The sequence below is a fragment of the Choloepus didactylus genome, chromosome 17, assembly GCF_015220235.1.
Source record: "Choloepus didactylus isolate mChoDid1 chromosome 17, mChoDid1.pri, whole genome shotgun sequence".
NCBI lineage: Eukaryota > Metazoa > Chordata > Mammalia > Pilosa > Megalonychidae > Choloepus > Choloepus didactylus.
In genome coordinates, this window is record NC_051323.1 from 74,614,310 (window position 1) to 74,638,962 (window position 24,653).

At 37.9% G+C, this 24,653-nt stretch overlaps 1 protein-coding gene across 2 annotated transcripts in view; it reads left to right on the forward strand.

The window, feature by feature from the left end:
- Positions 1–24,653, forward strand: part of TMEM131 (transmembrane protein 131) — a 210,113-nt gene that overhangs the window by 142,979 nt on the left and 42,481 nt on the right. For both annotated transcript variants that reach the window (XM_037806416.1, XM_037806415.1), the window contains exons 14-26: positions 10,232–10,385; positions 10,478–10,648; positions 11,670–11,780; positions 11,873–12,007; positions 14,589–14,693; positions 15,997–16,083; positions 17,805–17,957; positions 18,056–18,131; positions 18,311–18,428; positions 21,110–21,248; positions 21,385–21,494; positions 21,962–22,028; positions 24,495–24,646. In XM_037806416.1, coding sequence (XP_037662344.1) covers positions 10,232–10,385; positions 10,478–10,648; positions 11,670–11,780; positions 11,873–12,007; positions 14,589–14,693; positions 15,997–16,083; positions 17,805–17,957; positions 18,056–18,131; positions 18,311–18,428; positions 21,110–21,248; positions 21,385–21,494; positions 21,962–22,028; positions 24,495–24,646 — 1,578 coding nt within the window. The remainder of the gene's footprint in view (positions 1–10,231; positions 10,386–10,477; positions 10,649–11,669; positions 11,781–11,872; positions 12,008–14,588; positions 14,694–15,996; positions 16,084–17,804; positions 17,958–18,055; positions 18,132–18,310; positions 18,429–21,109; positions 21,249–21,384; positions 21,495–21,961; positions 22,029–24,494; positions 24,647–24,653) is intronic.

Here is a 24,653-nt window from a genome sequence, read left to right on the forward strand (position 1 = left end):
TTTAACTCTGCTAATCAGTAAATTCTGTTTTCCTGCATATTGACCTCAGCAAAAATAGCAGCCAAGTTCACATAAACTCCATGAAATTATTATTGAGAAGAACAAGCTCAACTATAAAAGAGAAAAAAAACCTATGTTTTATTTTTTGCTTTCTTAGAGGAAAAAAGTAAATTAGGTGGAATTTTAAAAATAATATTTAAATCACTGGAAACATTTCCTTTCCTTTGTTCCCTTTGTAACAGGTAAGAAATATGACGTGGTTTATTGTTAAAGTATTTGTCACTTGACGCAAAATGATTTATATTAGTACTAAACTCATAAACACTGCTCGAGAATTATAACTTTTTGTAAATGGGCAATAACATGTAGTTCACTTTCTAATTATAGTTAAACCAATAAGTGTTAATATCAGCATGGTAGGGATTCATTTCAACAAAGCTGGTTGCAATTAAATGATAAACATGATTTTTAAAAGGGTAACTTAAAACTTTTTCCATAACTATATTCTTGACTTTGTTTACACTTCAGTGGACAATAGCTCTTTACATTACATTTCTATGTTTTGCAAAAACTAAGTTTTGTTTTTGCTTTTCCTTTTCAAATTTTATTTTTTATTAGAAGAGTTTTACATTTACAGAAAATCATGCAGAAAATACAGAGTTCCCATATATCCCCCTCACATGCACACTTTTCCCTATTATTAACACTTTTCATTAGTATGGTAACTTTTGTTACAATTGATAAATTATATTTTTCTAATTATACTTTTAATATTGTCCATAGTTTGCATTAGGGAACACTATTTGTGTTATATATAGTCCTATGGGATTTTGAAAATGTTTATTCTAGTAACATAATCAAACCCTAAAATTTCCCTTTTAACTATGTTCAAATATATAATTCAGTGGTGTTATTTACATTCGCAGTGTTGGGCTGCCATCGCCACCATCCGTTTTCAAAACCTTTCCATCACCTCAGGCAGAAACTGCGTACCCAATAAGCATTAACTTCCCATTCCCTACCCCCACTCCAGCCCCTGGTAACTTATATTCTGGTTTCTTGACTATGAATTTGCTTAGTTTAGTTAGTTCAGGTCTGTGAGCTCATACATTATTTGTCCTTTTGTGTCTGGCTTATTTCACTCAACACAATGTCTTCAGGGTTCATCCATGTTGTCCTATGTAACAGAACCTCATTCCTTTTTACAATTGAATATATTCTATTGTATGAATATACCACATTTTGTTTATCCATTCATATGTTGATGGATACTTATGTTGCTTTCAACTTTAGGTAATTGGCAAAAATGCCACTGTGAACATCGGTGTGCAAATTCCTGTTTGAGTCCCTGTTTTCACTTCTTTTGGGTATTTGCCTAGAAATGGGATTCCACATATGGTAATTCTGTATTTAACTTTCTGATGAACCACCAAACTGTTTTCCACAGTGCCTACACCATTTACATTTCAACCAACAATGAGCAAGTGTTCATATTTCTCCACATTCTCTCTTACACTCATAATTTTCCATATTTTTAATAGTAACCATTCTAGTAGGTGTGAAATGATATCTCTTTGTGGTTTTGCTTTTCATTTCCCTAGTGGCTAATGATGCAGAACATCTCTTCATGTACTTTTTGGCCATTTATATATCTTTGGAGAGATGCTTTTTAAAGTCTTTTGCCCATTTTTTAATTGGGTTGTCTTTTTGTTGTTGAGTTGAAGGATTTCTTTATGTATTCTAGATATTAAACAGTTATCAGATATGTGGTTTTCAAATATTTTCTACCATTCTGTAAGTTGTTTTCTACTTTCATGATGAAGTTGTTTGATGCACAGAAGTTTTTAATTTGGATAAAGTCCCATTTATCTATAATTCTTTTGTTACTTGTGCTTTGGTTAAGCAACCATTACCTAACACAAGGTCCTGAAGATGCTTCTCTGTGTTCTCTTCTAGAAGTTTATAGTTTGGGTTCTCTGATTCATTTTGAGTTAATTTTTGTGTATGTGTGAGGTAGGAGTCCACTTTCTTTCTTTTCCATGTGGACATCCAGTTTTTCCAGCACCGTTTGTTGAAGAGACTGTTCTTTCCCCATTGAGTGAACTTGGCACCCTTATCAAAAGTCAATTGGCCATAGATGAAAGGGTTTATTTCTGAACTCTCCGTTTGATTCCATTGGTCTCTATGTCCATCCTTGTGACCATATGATGCTGTTTTGAATACTGTCGATTTTTAATAAATTTTAAAGTCAAGAAGCGTGAGTCATCCAACTTTGTTCTTTTACAGGATGGTTTTGGCTATTTGGGGCCCCTTCACCTTCCATATGAATTTCATGATTAGCTTTTCCATTTCTGCAAAATAGGATTTTGTTGAATCTAAAATTGCTTGAGGTAGAATTGGCATCTTAAGAACATTTAGTCTTCTAATCCATGAATATGGGATGTCGTCCATTTATTTAAGTCATCTTTGATTTCTTTTAGCAATATTTTGAGATTTGCATTTACAAGTCCTTTACATCCTTTGTTAAATTTATTCCTAGATATCTGATTCTTTTAATTGCTATTGTAAATGGAATTTTTTTCTTGATTCTGTCTTTAGATTGCTCATTACTAGTGTGTAAAACACTGGTACTTGTGTGTTGATCTTATCCCCCATCACATTGCTGAATTTTTTTTATTAGTTCTACTATCTTCATTGTGGCTTTTTCATAATTTCACATATATAGGATGTCATCTGCAAATGGGGAAAGTTTTACTTCTTCTCTTCCAATTTGGGTGCTTTTTTTTTTTTTTTTTTTCCTTTTCTTGCCTAATTGCTTTAGCTAGAACTTCCAGTAAAGTATTGATTAACTGTAGTGACAGTGGACATCCTTGTCTTGTTCCTGACGTTAGAGGATAAGCTTTCAGTCTTTCACCATTAAGTACAATGTTAGCAGTGGGTTTTTTTCATGTATACCCTTTATCATATTGAGGAGGTTTCCTTCTGTTCCTTGTTTCCTGAATGTATTTTTCAGAAGGGGTGCTGCATTTTATCAAATGACTTTTCTGCATCAATAGAGATGATCATGTGTTTTTTTTTCCTCACTCTATTAATGTAGTATGTAATATTAATTACTTTTCTTATGTTGAACGGCCCTTGCATACACAGGATAAATCCAACTTGATTGTGGTTTAATTCCTCTAATGTGTTCTTGGATTTGATTTTGGTGAGGATCTTTGCATCTATATTCATAAGGGATATTGTATAATTTTCTTTTCTTGTGGTATCTTTATCTGGCTCTGGTATTAGGATGATGCTGGCCTCATAGAATGAGGCCTCTTTGATTTTTTTCAAAGAATTTGAACAGGATTGGTATTAATTCTTGGAATGTAAGGTAAATTCACCATTGATGCCATCTGGTTCTGCATACCAAAAAAAAAAAAATCTTTTTTATCTGTATACAGTTGGTAGTAATGTCCCCCTTTCATTTCTGATGTTAATTATTTGCATTCTCTCTTCTTTTTTCTTTGTCAGTCTAGTTAAAGATTTGCTAATTTTATTGATCTTTTCAAAAAAAATGTTTTTTTGTTTTATTTTCTCTCTCTTTTTAAAAAATTCCTATTTCATTTATCTCCAGTCTAATCTTTGTTATTCCTTCTTTCTATTCAATTGGGTTTTGTTTGTTCTTTTTCTAGACCCTCCAGTTGTGAGGTAGGTCTCTGATTTGAGATCTTTCTTCTTTTTTAATTTAAGCATTGAGTGTTATAAGTTTTCCTCTTAGCACTGCGTTTACTGCATCCCATAAGTTTTGGTAGTATATTGTTTTCATTTTCATTTGCCTGAAGATATTTCCCAATTTCTCTTGTGATTTCTTTTTTGGCCCATTGGTTGGTTGAGTGTGTTGTTCAGTTTCCATATACTTGTGAACTTTCCATTGCTCCCTGTTACAGATTTCTGGCTTCCTTCAATGATGGTCAGAGAACATACATTGTATGACTACAATATTTCTGTATTTATTGAGACTTGTTTTTTGACCTAACATATGGTCTCTCCTGGAGAATGATCCACAAGCACTAGAATATAATACGTATTCTGCTGTCAGGTTATGTGTTCGATATGTGTTTATTAGGTCTAGTTGGTTTACAGCATTGTTCAAGTCTTTTATTTCCTTATTGATCTTCTGTCTAGATATTTATCTTAATTATTGAAAGTGTATATTGACATCTCTATTATTGATGTACAGCCATCTATTTCTCCCTTCAAATTATTTTTTGCTTCATATATTTTGGGACTCTGCCAGTAGGTGCACATAATATTTATCATTGTTGAATTGACCCCTTTTAATATAGTGACTTGGTTTATCTCATGTAACACCTTTTTACTCTGTTTTATCTGATAGTGGTATACATACTCCAGCTCTGTTTTGGTTACTATTTGCATGGTGTATTTTTTCTATCCTTTCATTTTCATTCTATTTATGTCTTTGAATTTGAGATGCATCTATTGTAAACAGTATACAGTTGGGTCAGGCTTTTTTATCCATTCTGCCAGTCTCTGCCTTTTGCCTGGAAATTTTAACCCATTTACATTTAAAGTAACTACTTATATTGCAGGACTATCTTCTTCCATTATGCTGTTTGGTCTTTGTAATTCTTATGCCTGTTTTGTTCCCCAATTCTTCCATTAATGCCTACTTTCTTACTTGTTTTGTTTTTTGTGTTATACCATTTTGAGTCCCTTTTCCTTTCTTTCTGTATATATTTTTCAGATACATTCTTTGTAGTTACCATGGGGCTTAAAATTAATGTTGTAAATCTATAACAATCATGTTGGTGATTGAGCACCAACTTAACCTCAGTAACATACACAAATGCTCTTCCTGCACACCTCCGTCTCCTCACATTTTGGTGTACTTGTTACAAATTAATATCTTTATACATTGTATATCCAATTCTATAGATTTGTTGTTAAGTTTTATGCATTTTCATTTTAGAACCTGTAAGAAGTAAACAGTTGGACTTATATACCAAAAAATATAATACAGTAGTACTAGCACTTATAATATGCATATGATTACCTTTATCAGAGATCTTTATTTTCTCATGGCTCCTCGATCCAGTGTCTAGTGTCCTTGCTTTTCAATCTGAAGAACTCCCTTTAGCATTGCTTGTATTGCAGGTATAATATAATGAACTCCCACAGCTTTTGTTTGTCTGAGAATGTCTGAATTTATCCCTTATTTCTAAAGACAGTCTCACTGGATGTAAAATTCTTGTCTGGCAGTTGTTTTCTCTCAGCACTTTAGGTATTTCCTCCCACTGCCTTCTTGCCTCTCATGGTTTCTGATGAGAAGTCATCACTTAATTTTATTGTGACTCCCTTGTAAATAACATGTTGCTCTTCTCTTGCAGCTTTCAGAACTCTCCCTTTATCTTCATCATTTGACAGTTTGGCTACAATGCGTCTGAGCATGGTTCTCATTAAGTTTATCCTATTTAGGGTTCGTCAGGCTTCTTGAATATATACTCACGTCTTTCATTTTATTTGGGAAGTTTTCTGCCATCAATCTTTTTTTTTTTTTTTTTTGAAATAAATTAAAAGTTATAGGAACAGTTGCAAAAACAATACAAATCCCATACACAGAACTCCAGGATACCCTGACCCCCCTCCCCTAATACCCCAATCCACCAACTTTAACGTGCTGTCACACCACTATTTCTTTCCCTCCCTCTCTCCCTCTCTATCATCCATCATCTGTTGCTCTGTCTTCTGAACATATGAGAGCTAGCTGCACACATCCTTGAACATACACTATAATTCACATATACAATTCCTATAAACAAGAACATTCTTTTATGCAATCCCATTAAGCACAGTTAAGAAGTACAAGAGATTCAACAATGATACAAAGCTTACATTCTATATTTCCTTTTCCTTATGTCTCAACTGTGTCCCTTTGAGCCTCTTCTCCTCCATCCTCAGATCCCATCCAGGGTCATCCTTGGCATTCAATTGTCATCTATTTAGATTTTTTTTTTCTCAATTGTGGAAACATATACAGCCTAAATCTTCCCATTCCACCCCCTCCCTAGCATTCCATTAGTGGGATTAGTCACATTTAGAATGCTGTAATGCTATCTCTTTCCCACCATCTATTACTAGAAATTTCTCTTCACCTCAAACAGCAACCCTACACTCATTTCTTAACTCCCCATTGCCCCTTCCCCCATTTCTCTTAACCCATACCCTACTTTTCATGTCTATGGTCATATTCTCTGATAATTTCTTTGTGTTTACTGTGGAGCTTAAAATTAACCTCTTAAATCCATGACAAACTTGTTTTTCTTTGATACCAATTTAACTTCAATAGGACACATAAACTATGTTCCTATACTCTTCCATTCCCCCACCTTTATATAGTTCTTGTTAAAAATTACACATTTTACATTGAGTTCAAAACCACTGATTTGTCATTAGAGTTTGTGTATTTTGTATCATGTAGGAAGTAAATAGTGGAGTTACAATTCAAAAATTATTGACTTCTATATGTATTCCATTGTGGTCAGAGAATGTGCTTTGAATATATTCAATTTGTTTGTTTTTTTTTAATTTATTGAGGCTTGTTTTATGTCCCGGCATACTGTCCATTCTGGAGAAAGATCCATGATCACTAGAGAAAAATGAGTGTCCTGGTGATTTGGGATGTAAGGTTCTATATATGTCTGTTAAAATTCTCTATTATCTCTTTCTCCTTTCTTTGTTTCTCTGTCAGTAGGGTGCCCTTTAGTTTCTGAAGTAGGGCAGGTCTTTTATTGGCAAAGTCTCTCAGCATTTGTTTGTGAAAAATTTAAGCTCTCCCTCAAATGTGAGGGAGAGTTTTGCTGGATAAAGTATTCTTGGTTGGAAATTTTTCTCTCTCAGAGTTTTAAATATGTCATGCCACTGCCTTCTCGCCTCCATAGTGGCCACTGAGTAGTCACAACTTAGTCTTATGTTGTTTCCTTTGTATGTGATGAGTTGCTTTTCTCTTGCTGCTTTCAGAACTTGCTCCTTCTGTTCAGTATTTGCGAGTCTGATCAGAATATGTCTTGGAGTGGGTTTATTTGGGTTTATTCTATTTGGAGTTCGCTGGGCATTTATGCTTTGTGTATTTATATTGTGTAGAAGGTTGGGGAAGTTTTCCCCAAGAATTTTTTTGAATACTGTTTCTAGACCTTTACCCTTCTCTTCCCCTTCTGGGACACCAACGAGTCTTAAGTTTGGATGTTTTATTTTATCTATCATATCCCTGAGATCCATTTCAATTTTTTCAGTTTTTTTCTCCATTCTTTCTTTTGTTCTTTCATTTTCTGTTCTGTGGACTTCTGGGACGCTGAGTCGTTGTTCAGCTTCCTCTAATCTTGTATTATGAGTATCCAGAGTCTTTAATTTAGCCAACAGTTTCTTTTATTTCCATAAGATCTTCTATTTTTTTATTTACTCTTGCAATATCTTCTTTATGCTCTTCTAGGGTCTTCTTTATGTCCCTTATATCCTGTGTCGTGGTCTTCTTCATGTCCTTTATATCCTTTGCCATGTTTTCGTTCCTCGATTGTAGTTCTTTGATTAATTGTGCCAAGTACTGTGTCTCGTCTGATATTTTGATTTGGGTGTTTGGGATTGGGTTCTCCATATCATCTGGTTTTATCATATGCATTAAGATTTTCTGTTGTTTTTGGCCTCTTGGCATTTGCTTTGCTTAATAGGGTGCTTTCAAGTTGTAAAAAAAAAATACCAATCTAATTTTTCAGAAATACAAGTTGGTGGTGTACACTCTCTAACTAACCAGCAGATGGCATCTGCGAGTCACCCATACCCCTCAAGTCAGTTCTCCTCAGCTTTGTCCTTGTGGTGTGTGGGGAAATGATTCTTGTGGGGTTCAGTTGGTGAACTCAGTTTGGGTGTGTTGCTGGAGCCGTCTGCCCTGAATGTGAGGCGTGTGCGGGTGGCTAGGGAGTCAGGGCAGCTTTAATATTCAAACCCCCCAGGTGTTCCCGGAGATTCAAGGCCACTGCAAGAGTCTTAGTCTTCATTTCAGTTTTGCCCCAGAACCTCTCTGTCGCTGACCCACAAACCACTGGCATTGACATAGCGTCCTTGGGTTTTCCGAGCGGGCCCCCCTTCTCAGCTGTGATCTTCCAGGACCTCTGCTGAGGGAAGGCTGTGCTACATCACAAGTGCATGCCGTCCCTCAAGGGAAGCCCCGGGCCACCAGGCCATGCAGGGGTGCTCTCAGCCTGATGCAAAGATGGCTGAACGGGGTGTCTCGACTCCCCCCCCTCCTCTCACAGTTCCTCCTTCCCAGCTCCAGGACAACTGGCGCAGCTCTGGGCTGTGGGCACGGCCCCGGGCAGGAGTGTCTCCAGCCCACCAGGGAGCCAGCTGCAAGCAGCGGGGTTTCTTTCTCTTTCTGGCTCTCCCCTCCACTCCCCTGGCCCTGGGGGAATCTGCAGCGGGCTATCCCCCACACCAGACACCGAGAGGCCAGCTCAGCCCGCCCCTGCCGTGCTTCACTGCGCGGTTCCCACCGTCTCAACTGCAGCTGCTCCTGGGTTTTCCCCTTTTTTTTAAAAAAAAGGAACCAGTCCATCTCCAAATGCCAACCCCCAGCTTCCCCACACTGCAGGGCGGCCGCGGGTCTTTCTGCTGGCTGACTCACTCGTTTCAGAATGCAGATTCCCGGTTTCACCAATTGCACAGCCCCTGTGGTTCTAGCAGACCTTGTCCAGCTGGTGCATCGCTGAAACCAGTATTCTGGGTCACCTTCTGGTTTTTATCTAGTATTTTTCACGGAGGTGTTTTTTTGCCCTGTCTCACCTAGCCACCATCCTAGTTGTCCATCAGTCTTTTGAATATTCCTTCTAGTCCTTTCTTCTTTCTCCTTCTAGGACTCTCATAATGCATACATTGGTACACTTGGTATGTCGCAGGTCTTTTAGGCTCTGTTCACTTTTTTTTCATTCTTTTTTCTTTGTGCTCCTTGATCTCAATGATTTCAATTGTCTTGTCTTTGAGTTCACTGATTCTTTCTTCTGCCAGCCCCAAACTGCTGTTGAAACCCTCTGGGCAATTTTTAAAAGTCTTTTCCCAGTAAGTCCAAAGTCTGGTCCTCTTCATTGATGTTTTCTGGATTTATATCTTGTTCCTTCAGAAGGGCCATCATTTCTTGTTTCTTTGTCTTGTAATCTTTTACCGCACACTATACATTTTAATATTTTAAAGTGTTGTCTCTGAGATTTAATCCCTGAGCTTGTCTGTTCTTTAAGTTTATATCCAGCTAGTGATATGACAAGAGATTTCCTTGAGTGCCAGGAGCTAACAAAAACAAACCCCAGCAAAAAAAAACAGCTTTCCCAGTCTTTGCAAATTGGCTGTACATTGGCTTTTGTTCTCCTTTAGAGTTTAGATCACCTGGCAGAAAATCAGCCCAAGGCAAAAGTGAAGTGCAGGGTCCGCTCCACCTTTTCCAAGCCTGGGTCTTATCCAGGGCTTGTACTCACTCATAGCCTTAGGAGTTCCCTTGTTTACAGGGATTAGAATGCCCCTTGTAGTCCCTATTTTCCACCCCTCCTGAGTGCTGTGTTTTATGTCTTAAAGCAGACCTCTAAGACTTGCTTCTTAAACTGTGTTAGCTGTCTGCAAGCGCCTTTTACCTGCAGAGCAAGTACTGGGTGGCGAGCCAGAGTGAAGTTTCCTGGTTCAGTCTTTCATTATGCCACTGTATAGATCAGCACTGACATACAGGCGCCTTGTGTGCACACAAGGGTTAATCTGCTCCCTTTGGAACAGGGCTGGGGACCCACAGTGGGAGGGCAGGCCGGCTCCACATCATGCTGGAGAGGGGCAGGGGAGGGGCCTGCAAGGGCGCCCCAAGCTTTTCCTACAGTTTTTTAAAGCTGCATTTTCTTGATTTGGCCCTCTCCTTTAACTGTTTCCCAGGGTTCTGAGGAAGGTGGCTCTGCCATTTCATTAGTTGTTCAAAGATTCTGTGGGGAATGGCAACCTAGAGCCTCTTACACCGCCATCTCGGTCAGCCCTGTTGTTTTAAATTATGTGGTCGTTCTCTAAAATATTGTCATAATTCTGTATTGCCATCCTTAATGCTAAACGTAAATTATTACTCACGACAAATGAACTTGTATTTTGAATTAACACATGAAAATAAATGTGATGTATTTTTGTTTTTGTTTTTGTTTTTGTTTTTTTCAAATAGTTATTTGGGATTTGATCACGCTGCAACATTATTTCACATCCGAGACAGTCCCGCTGATCCTGTGGAAAGGCCAATTTATCTTACTAACACTTTCAGTTTTGCAATCCTCATTCATGATGTGTTGCTACCAGAAGAAGCCAAAACAATGTTTAAAGTATGTCTGGAATCCTCATACTTTTCAAATTTATTGGTTAACTACCTGGATGATACTGACATTGTTTTTTTTCCTCTCCCATCATTTCCTAGGTTCACAACTTCAGCAAACCTGTCTTAATTCTTCCAAATGAATCAGGATACATTTTTACCCTGTTTTTTATGCCATCCACATCATCCGTTCACATAGATAACAATATTTTGCTTATTACCAATGCTTCTAAATTCCATTTACCTGTGCGGGTGTACACAGGCTTTTTAGATGTAAGTATATTACCTACCCTTCAGTCTTATAACTCCCTACCATTTTTTTGTGTTTTCAGATATTGTTAGGGAATCACATTGCACATCTGACGTTTTGCCATTTTCTGTACAAATTGACCTAATTCCTTCCTACCCACTGCATTCAGGATACCTGGTTCTCACCCTTCCCTGTGTCCACACCCTCTGAGCACACGTTGAGTCTCTAGCAGCAGTCTCCACTTAGATGTTTCCATATTTTGTTATGTCTTGGATTTTGCTTTTAAATTGCTGTAATGATGGAGAAGCTAGAAAACAATAAATGCAGCAAAATTATGGGAGGAAAAAACAGATTAAGGAGGGCAAAGAAGTAACAAAAGCCAGGAATATCAGAATGAAAGTAAAGAACCAAATAGTGATGAAGAAAGTAAGAGTGTTAAATTCATGCAGAAGAGAAATCAAAATATGGCATGGAAGGAACAAATAAAGGTCTTTCTAGTAAAGAAACTAAGCCCCCCACTCCAAAATAAAATCTAAACAATGCTGCCCTTAGAGTAATCAATGAAAGAAACCTAGATAAGAGACAAAATTGATAGAAAAGAGATAAAAGATTAAAAGAGAGAACGTAATAGAAATGTATTCCCTCCAAAAAGTCAAAACCAATAAAAATTTTAGAGCCTAGGGACCTTCAATATCATCCTCACTCATTCCTTTATTCTGCCTACATGACTGCTTGCTTGTAGGTGCTTTCACGAAGTCAAGATGTGCACTTTGACCAAGAACTTTTTGCCTGATTCTTTAGGGCTCCCCTTATCTCTCCTTGTTTCTTTAATGTGCCTTCAGAAGATAAGTATCTGTTCAGTAGAGTCTATGAGTGCTTTCATTTCTGATTAATCATAATATTTTTATCATACAAAGTTCTTGACTAAAATATATATCATCTTTAAAACCTTTAACATACCTTAATATGGTTACTTTCTCTTGATAACATTTTGTTATGTACATGTGATTTTATGTTTAACCTGATTGTTTTATATCTTTGCAGTATTTTGTATTGCCCCCTAAAATAGAGGAACGTTTCATTGATTTTGGTGTACTGAGTGCTACAGAAGCAAGTAATATTTTATTTGCAATTATAAACAGCAATCCAATTGAGGTAAAAAAAAAAAATCCATTTTTCTGTTAAAATGCATTTAAGGATTTTGTGCTATTGTTGTGATAATCACTTTCATATCTTTTTTTTTTAAGTTGGCTATAAAAAGTTGGCATATCATAGGAGATGGTTTATCAATAGAACTCGTGGCTACTGAAAAGGGCAATAGAACTACCGTAGTTTCAAGCCTTCCAGAGTTAGAAAAATCCTCTTTATCAGACCAGTCATCAGTAAGTAAACTTTCTTATTGTTTCCTTAAACTAATCTATATGTCTAAACCCCAAATAAACCACTGTTTCTATATTGAATTCCTCAACTAGTATTTTTGTGTGATTCTTTATAGTATCAATTATTTGATTTTGAAAGTACCTTACAGACAATCCTACTTTAATCTCTCACTTTTATGATGAGGGCCCTGAAACCTGAAGAGGTTAAGTTTTGCCTTGACATAAAAAGTTCTATAACAAGCAAAATACAAATTGTCTTTTTGTAATACAAGTGTCAGTGCCAAAGTTCCCATAGTCTAAACTAACCCTGCGTGGTTTCCTGGGTGACAGAAAGAGCCTTCAATATTGGTAGAAAATGTTTTCTCCTATATAGTCATAATTTTGGCTGATTTTCTGTACTGATTAGAAAAGGGTACCCACAAGGCAAACATTGTTACCATGATCCCTGTGTGAATCTGTCCACATTTGTTTTACTCTGTCTCATATGTGTGCAGTGGGTCATAAGAGAGCACTAAGTAGGAGAATATAAAAGTCAGCCTGAGCCCTCTCCACTACTGAAAAGGGAACTTGGAATTTATACCTACTACAAAAAAATTAGTTGAATCTCCTTGTTTGAGAAGGAGCATCATATATTTCATCTGTAGATTAGGATAAAACTTGACAAAAGGAAAAGCAAATGTCCTAATACATAGAATTTGTTTATAAATATGCTTCAAATGGAATGTCACAGGTTTTAAAGAATTGATTTAAACAATTTGTACTAGAAGGATCCCCAAAACAATTTTTGGGGGGGTAATTTGGGCATTTTATACTGCTCTTGGGAATTCTTCCCAAAGAAGTAATTTAAAAAGAGCCCCAGACTGTGAGAATGTTTACAGTAGAATTATTAATAATTCCGAGAAATTGGAAACAACCAAAAATCCATAAAGTAAATCATTACCTTGTATTATAGAATATTAAAGCAAATAAAATATAAATATTACTGTGTAGAATGTGACTTGGAAAAAGACTTGTGAAAAAAGTAGGAGACAGTACTAAACAACGTGTATTCTAACTGCAGCTCTAGAGCACTCAAGCTCCATAATCAGGTATTTGTGAATGAATGTGACTGTGCTCACACATATAAACGTATTTACCATGGGGTAGGATGATGGCTGTGTTTTTACATTTTAATAGCTTATAATGTTTTAAATTCCATTTAGAAATAAAGCCTCCTTTTAAAACAAACAAAAGAAAGCAATATTTGTTAACCTTGCTGGGATTTTATTTTTAAATAGAAACAGAATGCTGAAAAGGAAAATAATGAGACCAACCATTAACATGTTCATTTTCAGGAGTGAACTTTAACTTAAATTGTGTGTATTTCTGATTCCAGATTGTTGAATTATACTATTTCCTAGTAAGACATCATAAAATAATAATTTTAGAAATCTGGATCATTTCCTAGCAATAAACAGAATATGTTCAACACTTTGGAGTTTTAGATTGGCTTTTATATAAAAGTTTCTATAAAATATTTTTAAAAGGGATGAAAAGATGTTATGAACCTTTACTTTAAAATAAGAAATTGTAGTGAGTTGCCAAATTCAGAACAGCAGTCTCACAAAATGACTTTCAAAAATCAACTTGTAATACCTGAATTTTCAACTGCTTTCCAATTGTTTTACAAAAAGCCAAGCCCAGGCACTAAGCTAGCATTCTGCCCCTTTATGAAACACATGTGCGGACAGCTCTTGGGGCTCCTTAGGACCCTCTTCTGATCTGGGTAGTTAGAATCAGGGTGAAAACATTAGAGCTGCACAGAACCAGCACAGAAATACTTCTCTAACAAATGGGAAAATTGAGTAATTTTTTTGTATCAACATTTGCTATTTTGGGGTAAATATGAATTTTAGATAAAATATAACTACTAAAATATAGCTACTATACTATGATAAAACTTAGCAAAAAGAGTTTCATTTTTGTTTGAGAGGATTGAAGAGTGAGTGCCAGAAACATCCCCCAGTGGCTTATCTAAAACAGATAAGGTCCCTTTTTTGGCTTTCAAATTTTTACAGCTTAACTTTTACTTCCTTCCATGATTTGGGGGATTTGATATGGCCTAGTCCCCTGTACTCTGAAGATAAGATTATTAATATTACAGCGTTACTTCCGGAACTTGAAGCAGAACCAACCTCGTATGTGCTCGTGCCCTAAAGTATCTGAAGGGCCAGTGGAGGCTGTGTCCTGGGCTCCAGCCCTCACCCCCTTGGGCCGTGTGGGTACATGGGTGGCGAGCCAGGAGACGTATGGGCACGAGGGCCATGCTCCCACCCCAGCTGGGCAGCTGGGAGTCAGACTGCTCCTCCTAGAGCCAGCTTTCTATTTGTGTAACAATTGTAATAGACAAATGTCCAGGGATGGACATTATTTTGAGATATTTGTGCATGATGATACAGTCATTCAGTGTCACACGGGTATGTGTTCGGGTTGGCGAGTCCCTACACCACACTAACTATCCCTGTCGCTACAGCCTTCACCTCCACTTTAACAGGAAACTTCAAGGGGCAAGGCTAACAAATGATGCTCTTTCTGCTACACGCAGGTAATACTAGCTTCAGGCTATTTTGCAGTGTTCAGAGTCAAACTTACTGCAAAAAAGCTGGAAGGGATCCATGATGGAGCCATTCAGATCACAACGGATTATGAGGTGAGGCCTTTGGGGGATTCATGTCAGTGGGGTTTTGCTGAATGATTCAATCCCTCTTTTGTTTTTATAGAATCAGGGAAGTAAGTTTACTCATAAAATTACCTAAAAATCTGAGCTTTTGAGAATAGTTTACAGAAGATTGATATATTCATTAGTACATAGCTTTCTGATAAAACCCAAACCTCATAACTAAGAATGTAACTTCAGAAAAATGCCTTTACACATTTAGAGTTTCTCTGTTAGAAACACACTTACAGATAGTTGTAGCCCTGCACAGACCCTGAGTGAAATTCCTGTAAGTTAGGTATCTTGGATTCTGTCTGCAGTCATAAATATCCACCTGTGTAACCTTTCCAAAAGGGAGGATTAACTAAAGAAATCACATCTAATTTCAGTTCACATTTGTATTTACATGATTCATTCTAAGGCAAGGGACAAAAAGAAAATCATTACAGTTTTTAACGACTCTTTGTAGAGTTTGACGTGTTGCATTCTATAAGGCTTTGAATGGATTTATTTCTGCCAAACCGAAATATTTGCTAAATTCGACAAGTTTGCTACCTTGTTCTCCTGTCTTCAGCGCATAAAATCCTGCTATGAAAGAAAATTAATTATAGGATAAATAGGTTATTAAGTAATAAATAATTTGTTGGGAGTATGTCAAATTAAGTCCTTCCCTAAATGAGGAATTCATGTTTATCATTTGTGGTAGAAATAAATTCATTTCAGAATTAAGATAAGTCTTTGTTAGCATGGGTGAAAATAAGAATTAGGAGAAAATATCCTAGAGAAGTATCTTTGTGAGTTACTGAGCTTGAACTGGAATTCCAAATCTACAGTGTTCATCTCATTTTTTTAAAATAAAGTTGATGTTAATATGTTTTATATATAAAAATAGAGATCTGCTTAAATCTGTAGAAGGCTAGATTTTTCATACATTATTTTAGGATTACAGTTTCTTTACTTTTTAAATTAATAATCTACAATATCCTTGTTTTATGAAAAAATCTGTCTTCTTTCCTTCCCACTGTTTAGTCTTGCTTACCTTATTTTCAAGGAATCACTGAGAAGTACATGGGAATTTATTGTATTTTAGTGTGTTTTACGGAGTAGTAGTACATTGGACTGTTAGATTAAACAGTATCTATGGGTGATTTCCATATTGGTTATGAATTGGTTATTGCCAAAATAAGTTCAAAGATGAAGTTGTTGGTTTTTTTAATTCCATAAACTATTGGCATAACTGTCAGGATAAAACTCAGGTGTGATCACTGACTTCTCTGTGGCCGGCTTCTCCCTGCAGATCCTGACGATCCCTGTGAAGGCTGTGATCGCGGTGGGCTCGCTGGCCTGCTACCCGAAGCACATGGTCCTCCCGCCGGCCTTTCCAGTAAGGCAGTTCCTTTACACACTTTCTCTTGCTAATTTTCTTTTTCTTTGCCTTTACCTTTATGCACCTAGAAAAAAATCAGTTATTCTTTCTCATTCTTCATTCATCACTCCTTCTGTGGCAAGACAGTATATACAGTTGTTTAGGAGATACGAAGAATAAGAAGGAGTCCCTTCCCTCGGAATGTTTTCTGTCTAGAATGGGAAGTGGACGCATGGTTCTGAGAGGTAAAGCTGGTGTGGATCGACCTAAGAGGGGAAAGGTCAAGTGCTGAGAGGGGAGTACACAGCGCACTGATGAAGGGGCCCAGTGGGCTGGCTTTAGAGTGTCTTTTGGCAGAGGGCATGATAGTTCCAGACCAGCACACCGACCGCCTTGGTTGCTGCAGAAGCCCTGCGAGGGAAGAGTTGACAGTCGATGACATAGCGCCAAGGCCCAAGGGTGGAGCTGAATGAGAAAGCTCTGTGTAAAAACAAGGTGTTGGTTGTGATCGACTCAGATTGAGCTTTCGGATTTCTTTAGATGACTTACAGGACCAGATATTTGCTTCGCGTTACAGATTCACGTTACATTATAAAATTGAGTAAAATTGACCTTATCAGATAGAGGAGCCGACTGATGGGAAAAATACTTCAGAATGAGCATTTTCGAATAACTAGTAGTTTAATACTGAGTGCTTGAATAGAAGCCTGTTATTTATGCCTGTTACCTCCTTTGGTCCTCACCACACTCCTGAGATTCGGGCGCCAGGGCCATAGTTGTGACAGGTGTGTAAAGACCAGGTGAACGACGGTGCCCGCCGCTGCCGAGAGCCTCTGGCCCCCGTCTCCCCGTCTCCCGCTCCGTGGCCCTCCGCTCACCGGGGCCCTCCCTCACTAGGCTGTGCGTGGCGGGTTGGCCCAGGCCTCACTGTCACCTCGCTCTGCTTCCTGTGCCATTTTCTTTATTTCTTTCCCTTTTATTGCCAAATATTAGATCAGTGGGTTTGATAATTTTAGAGACTTCTACAAATGGCTAGGAATCAAGTGTGCAATAAGACAAAATTCTGTGTTCAAACAAAAGAAAGATACTGTAATGTGGTTCTCATTCAGAATTATTTAAATCATTTAGCTTTTAATTTAAAATCTGGTAGATCAAAGGGAGAGGCTTGCAGCTGATAACCATGGTCATTGGTTATTTAGCAATTTAATCTGTGTGCTGCTATTAAAGGATACATAATAATTTTTATTTTAAAAAGATATCTAAATCTCCTTTGATGACACAAACAGTATTTTTCTCTTACAAAGGAAAATCTTTTTTCTCAGGAAGAGAAATCTGATGGCTTTAGATTTTAGAATTCAATGATTTCATCCTGAATTTGGATACTTTCAGGACAGCCTTCACTTGGTATAAACATACTTTACTTAGCAAACTGAAAGTGACCATTTCCTTTATTTAATTGTTCTCTCTGTTGGTTCCTTGTTGATATCCTCAGTATTTTAACATGAAACTGTGAGCATTTTTACTTTAATTCATTTTCTCAAGATTGCAAAGATTTGTCCTGTTAACAAAATTATATGTATTTTTTACTTCGATTACAAATTTAGAAATTACCAGCTGATGAAAATTAGAAATCTCTTTTGGGCTCTGATCACATAGAAATCTGCCCATCAGCTTTAAATATATGCTTTAAGAAAATCCAACCATATACAAACAAGTTCTTTTTTCTTTCCTTCCTTCAGGGGAAAGTAGTTCATCAAAATTTAAATATTATGAATTCCTTCTCACAGAAGGTTAGGATACAGCAAATTCGTTCTTTGTCAGAAGATGTACGATTTTACTACAAACGATTACGGGGCAACAAGGAAGACCTGGAGCCAGGGAAAAAATCAAAGGTTTGAAAATGTTATATTTGCAAATGCCCCTCCCTTACTGTTCTGTTACCGTGGCCTTTGTGGGCCTGGATTCATGGCTCTCCTGTGCCTCTTTGCAGATTGCCAACATTTATTTTGATCCTGGACTGCAGTGTGGGGATCATTGCTATGTTGGCTTGCCTTTTCTCTCCAGATGTAAGTTATCCTGCCGCTTCTTGTGCCCTTCACTCCCACAGAATATTCTTTAATACGAGGCTGCCATTTTCAAAGTCCCATCCCTGTGTCTTGGTACTACAGGAGTCATTTGAAGGAAAATTTACAAGTGGGCATGGGTGTATGACTGGCGTGTCATAATATTTCTTTCCTTGTTGTAGCCGAACCCAAGGTGCAGCCTGGTGTAGCCATGCAGGAGGACATGTGGGATGCCGACTGGGGTTTGCATCAAACCCTGTTCAAAGGGTGGTTGGGAATAAAGGAAAATTCAGGGCATAGGTAAGTGGTTTTGCTTTGTTTAAATATTTTAGCTATCGTTACAAGTTTGAACTTTCTCAGTGGATGTAACTTCTTAAATGTTATTCTTATATTAGGGTATTTTACTACTTGATAGTTAATGTGCCTAATCTTCAGAAAGTTATTGATGAGGCCTTATAGAGTGCCATTTTAATTGTACTTTGCTCAAAATCATACATGCTACCATTTTTCTCTCTTCTCCAGTCTTCTAAACACTTTCAAAGAAAGTATTTGGAGTTGTCTGTATTTGGAGGATTATAGTGTCCACCAAAGAAACATCCATTTGCATAAGAAAGTTTTTACCTACCAGGGACCTCTGTTAAAGACCAAGAAAACATTTTCTAGGTTTAATTCCACATTTGCACATTTTGAAAGAACTGCCTCCTCCAAAATACATCTGCCTTTCCAAGAGCTGAACTGAAAGGACAGACAGGGCATGGGTCAGATGAGCAGGTAGGAAATGCTCTAATGATAAATCAGTATGCACCTGGGTTCAGGCAAAGACCTGTTGTTCCAGTTTGCTAGAGCTGCCGTTATGCAAAATATCAGAAATGGATTGGCTTTTATAAAGGGGATTTATAGGTCAGAAATTTGCAGTTCCAAGGCCGTAAAAATGTCCAAACTAAGGCATCAACAAGAGGATACCGTCACTGAAGGAAGGACAGTGGCTTCCGGAACACTTCTTTCAGCAGGGAAGGCACGTGGCTGGCGTCTGCTGATCCTTTGTTTCCGGGTTGTATTTCAAAATGTCGTTCTCCAAAATGTCTCAGTTACTCTCTTCACTCCTCCCTCTCAGCTCCTGTGTGTCCTTGCTTCTTTCTCCTGGGGCATTTCTCTCTAAGCATCTGGGGGTCCTCTCTTAGCTTCTCTGGGACAAACTCTGGGCTTCATTTCTTAGCTTAGCATCTCCAAATATCCTTCTGTCTGTATCTCCAAGCATCTCTAAGTGTCAGCCTCTGTGTCGGCTCTTGAATTCTCTTAAGTACTCCAGTGAACCAGTCAAGACCCACCCTGAATGGCAGGCCCACACCTCCATGGAAGTGATCTAAACAAAAGATCTTGCCCACAGTGGAGTGGGTCACATCTCCATGGAAACAGTCAATCAAAAGTTTCCACCCTAATTAAAAGACTAATAAGCCTGTCCCCACAAGATTTCATTAAAGAACATGACTTCTCTGGGGGACATAATATATCCAAACCAGCACACCTGTTTTCTTGGCAGTATAGGAAGTTGGTCTTCATGTACTTCAGAAGAGAAATTTACTAGAATGGTGATAAAATGACAGCTCATGGAAACTGCTCTTCTCAGTTGGCTAATATGAAATATTTTATGAATATCTAGACATTCCAATTTATAGTACCATACAATTGTCAAACCATTAAAATTGAATCTGAAGTTTCTGTTTATCGGAGTTATCTGCTGTAAAATTTTTCTTAAGACAAAGGAGAGTTAAATTTTTACTTTAAGATGGTAGAATAAGTACAGAGAGATGACTTCTAATGAACTTGATAAGAGAACACTAATTAAAACTCTCCTTAGTCCCGCATATTGCCACAGGGAACATTATAAACCTTAATGTCCAGTTACAGATAAATAAATGGGAGTGTTGTCCTAGGCTCAGTAGCCAGGAAACCCCCTTACTGCCCACCCACCAAACCCTTGTCTTCCTCCTGTTTTCCCCTAGCCCGCAGCTACTAAAGCCTGGACTCCCTGTCTGCCCTGGCCACCGTGTCCCAGGAACACAGTAAATGTGGCGTTTTCCCCACTCCTGCTTTGTCTTACCCTGCACATGTGCATGGCACAGAGAATTTCTGCTTCTAGTCTTATAAAACCTGTACTCTTACCAATATTAGAGTTCTTAATTCAGTGGTGTGATGGGCTAGAAGCCTGCCATAAAAATAAAAATTATGTGCCCTTGGGGAATATGTCTTGAGTTCTAAAAAGTTGCCTTTATACTCATAAATAGGAAAATACTCAAATGAGGTCCAGAATATTGCTGGAAACTTCATATATATCTGCACGAAAGCCTTATATGTATTACCTCCTCAACTGAAGTGTCTATTGCATGTCAGGATTTTGTTTTGTTTTGTTTTGTTTTAATCTGAACGGGTAAAAAGGCCATATGCCAAGCAGTGCACTGCCTTCTCAGCTGTGCTGAAAATATACAGAGTGGAGTGCCCTGCCTGGGTGTCCTGAGTTTTCCACCAAGCGTGCAAGATCCTCTGGGAATTTTCATGCATCATATCTTTGCGAATGCAGGATTTGCAGCCTCTCTGTTAGATGCCTGCCTGGCCTAAATATGTCCAAAATAGTCCAGCTTTCAGCTTAGGTCTTTATCAGATTTATACATTGAAAAGTTGTTCAGAACTTTTACAGAATTGCACTAATGTTATTGGTAGTATTTCTAAGATTTGTCATCCTTTGCATGTTCAGTTAAAAAAAAATACAGGTAATCAGGTAGATATTTTAGCAGCTCTTTGTGCCAGCTTAGAGGCATCTTCATATAGAACTAAAAGCAGAGTAAAATATTAGAACAAATAAACCTGTTTTCCAGGGCCAGAATATAATTTTGCAAGTATACTACAAGACTAATAGAATGTCTTATATTCAGAAAATTCAAGTATTTCATTTTGATAAGATGATTTACAAATTGTTTTTCTAGATTGAGTGCTATATTTGAAGTAAATACAAACCTTCAAAAAAATATAATATCAAAAATCACCGCTGAGCTCTCCTGGCCTTCCATTCTTAGCTCACCCCGGCACTTGAAATTTCCACTGACTAATACAAACGGCTCTACAGTAAGTATTCAAAGTGACACTGGTTTTTGGAAATGCGTAATAGGGTGATAAAGTATCTGCTCTTAGGGTGATAAAGTATCTGCTCTTACTTTTAATTATAGAAATTTTTCATTTAATGTTTCATCACATTTTTAAGGAAGAAGAGATCACGTTAGAAAATCCTGCAGATGTTCCTATCTATGTTCAGTTTATTCCTCTGGCTTTATATTCCAACCCGTCGGTCTTTGTAGATAAGTTAATATCAAGGTAAGCTTTGCTTTAGATAATCAAAATATTTTTATATCTTAGCATACATTTAAAACTTTATACATTTAAAACTTTACAGCAGCTCATACAGTAATAGAGTTGGCTTAGAGAAATTCTAGATCTGTAATTAAAGTTGAGGGAAAGCTTTGGGGAGGGAGGTTAATATTATATTAAGAATGTAGAAGCGCTTTTAGCTTAAGACAAGGAAAAGTAATGTGGAATTCCTTCCTAAATAATTTGTAAAGAGAGAGCAAGTGGAACCTTTCAAATATGTTTAAAAAAAAAAACATGAACAAAATATTAACTACAAGTGGTGTCCTTTAATTTTCTGATGGTGGTTAATCTGGTGAGATATTGATCTCAAAATCTGCTGAAAGATAATTTGCAAAGAATAAACTTGGTAATTATTCAATAACCCTTTTAATTATGCTGTTTACAAGGAAATATATGTACATTTTTTATTCTAGGTTTAACTTGAGTAAGGTAGCAAAGGTAGATTTGAGGACCCTAGAATTCCAAGTCTTCAGAAACAGTGTAAGTATTCAAGATTCATACTATTTCAAAGAAGTAATTATATGATCAATGCAAATATGAAAGGGAACTATTGGCTGCCCTTAAATTTGGCTGAAGGACAAGTTACAGAAGAAGTCCCAGGAGTTCAGCAGCTATTTCTGAGGCTGTCCTCGTTTCCTGCCTGCCAGGACATCTACCGGACAGTGGTTTGGCTTAAATCATGGGGATTAGTTACCTCACAGATTTCAGAGGCGAGAAGGCTTCTTTCCTCTCTAGACCGGGAGCATTCTGGCTGCCTGCAGGCCTTGGGTTCCTCGGCCTCCTGTCACATGGCAGTGTCCTTCCTCTCGCGTCCGGGCTCCGTGGACTGCCAGCATCTGTTCTTTCACAAGGCTGACGTGTCATACAGCCTCCAGTGACAGGACTACAGCCCAGTCCTACTCAGCTGGGCCACACCTGAACTGAAAACAACCTCCTTAGAAAATTCCTGTTTACAGTTGGGTTCACAGCCACAGGACTGGATTCAGATTAAGAACGTGTCTGTTCCCAGTTGTATAATCCAGCCTACCTCAGAGGCAAAGAAACGGGGAAGAGTAGTGGGATTTGTATCCAGGTGAGGCACACTGAGTAGAATACGCTGTGTTCTCTTTCTCAGCATTAACCATTAAGACCGTGAAAGTTGATATAATGGTTACCGAAAATTCTGAGAATGTGTAGATGATAGTAGACTAATGCATAATTAATTTTTATTAAGCATCAAAATGTTAAGCTTGGTCGTTTTAGTTTTTATTCAGGATCCTTTCTAATAAAATTGTAAGCTGCACGAATGCCACGGCCTTCTGGCTGTGCTCACCTCTGCGCCGTCCTCCAGGTCACTCAGCCCAGCGGTGTGAGTGGTTTTCACTCAGTAGATGCTCTTTTATTAAATGCCTACGTTAGCTGGTTTGTTCTAGTTAACAAACCATGCCAGGCTGAGCAAACCGTAACTGCTCATATTCCATAAGACCTTAATGGAGGCTATCTATCAGTCAGGAAATTAGCACTTAGGGCTCAAGTCCTCTACACTGGCCCGCTCTTGACCCCATGACCTTCCTTCTGCCAAGCCACATCTCATGTGTCCTTAAACATCCTGTTTGTGCCAGCCCTGCTCACTGTGCAGCCATCACTGAGTAGGCTGTCTTGATTTTCTTTGACTCTTCATTCATACCCATGTTAATTTTGTTTTTTGTTTTCTTCTTGATGTGTAATGTCTTGTTTCCCAAAGTTGGATTTAAGCTCTTTGAGAGTTTGTCTTCCGTTTATCTCCTTTCCCTCACCATAGTAATAATGTGGAAGGTGTTGAATAAACGAGTGTAGGAGTCTAGTTAATTATCCGCCATCTGAATTACTTGGAATGAAAACACTCATGGGCTCCTGAGGAGTCACTGTGTGGCAGGGGGATGCCTTTGTGTGGGAGGCTGGCCCCTAGAATAGGCATGACCTTGAGCAAGTGAACAAACCTCTCTGAACATCACCTTCCCCACTTGTAATGTGCAGGTGATAATTCCTCTTTTACTAAGTTCTTGAACAGATTAAACAAAGCCACACGACAGCCTTTAGATTGGTTCCTTAGCTATGGGAAGTCCTCGGTGACTGTTGGCTCAATAACTCCGTCTGTGGCTACCTAGGCAAGCAGCTCTGTCTGTGTTCTCCCTGACCCCAGACTGTGCCAGGAGAGTAGAGCAGACACAGAACTCACACCATTCGTTTGTCCGCGGGACCAAGAGAGGCTGTGGGCATGGGCCCCCGTCCCCAAAAGTTTAAACTTAATGTTGCTTAAAAATCAGAGCAGTATATCTTTAGATGTGAACGATGATATTTTTAAAATAAAAATTATTTGCTAATCTTATCCACAACTGGCTGTCAAGAAGTCATATTTTGGTTATTAAACTAAGCTATTCTTTAAACTTCAAATCATCAAAGGTTTATAAAACAATAATTACGTGCTTAGCTTTCGAAATAAAATTCAAAGAGACGGATATGAATTGAGCATATTTTTACAAATAAAATAAATAAAAGTAAAATGTCAGTTACTTTCCAAGGGGAGGAGTGGGAAAGCAGTGAGGGGAGGTAACTTTGGGGTGCAGGGTGTAGGTTACACAGGCCTTTGTGCTAAAACATTCATCTTAGGTTTGTATGTTATATTTCAAAATAAAAAGGCTTAACAGTAAAAATACCAGTATACAGAAGGGACTGCCTAAGCGAGCAGGAGGACTGTGGAGGCCTGGGGGACGGTAAAGCCCCATTGGGGTCTCACTGCAGAATACAGGACTGTCACTGGGAACCCGTCTCTGCTCACCAGCTCACCGGTGTCTAATCACAAGGGGTAAAACTTTACATGTTTAATCAATTGGAGAAACTGTATTGGGCTGTAGATGAGGGAAAAGGAAAAAACATTTTTCCAGAGAACATGCTAATGACTCCTGTTTCTTTACTCAATGATTCAAGGCTCATCCACTGCAAAGTTCCACAGGATTTACAGAAGGCCTATCTCGCCATTTGATTTTAAACTTAATCTTAAAACCTGGAGAAAAGAAATCTGTCAAAGTAAAGTTTACCCCAATTCACAACAGAACTGTTTCTTCACTAATCATAGTCAGGTAGGTT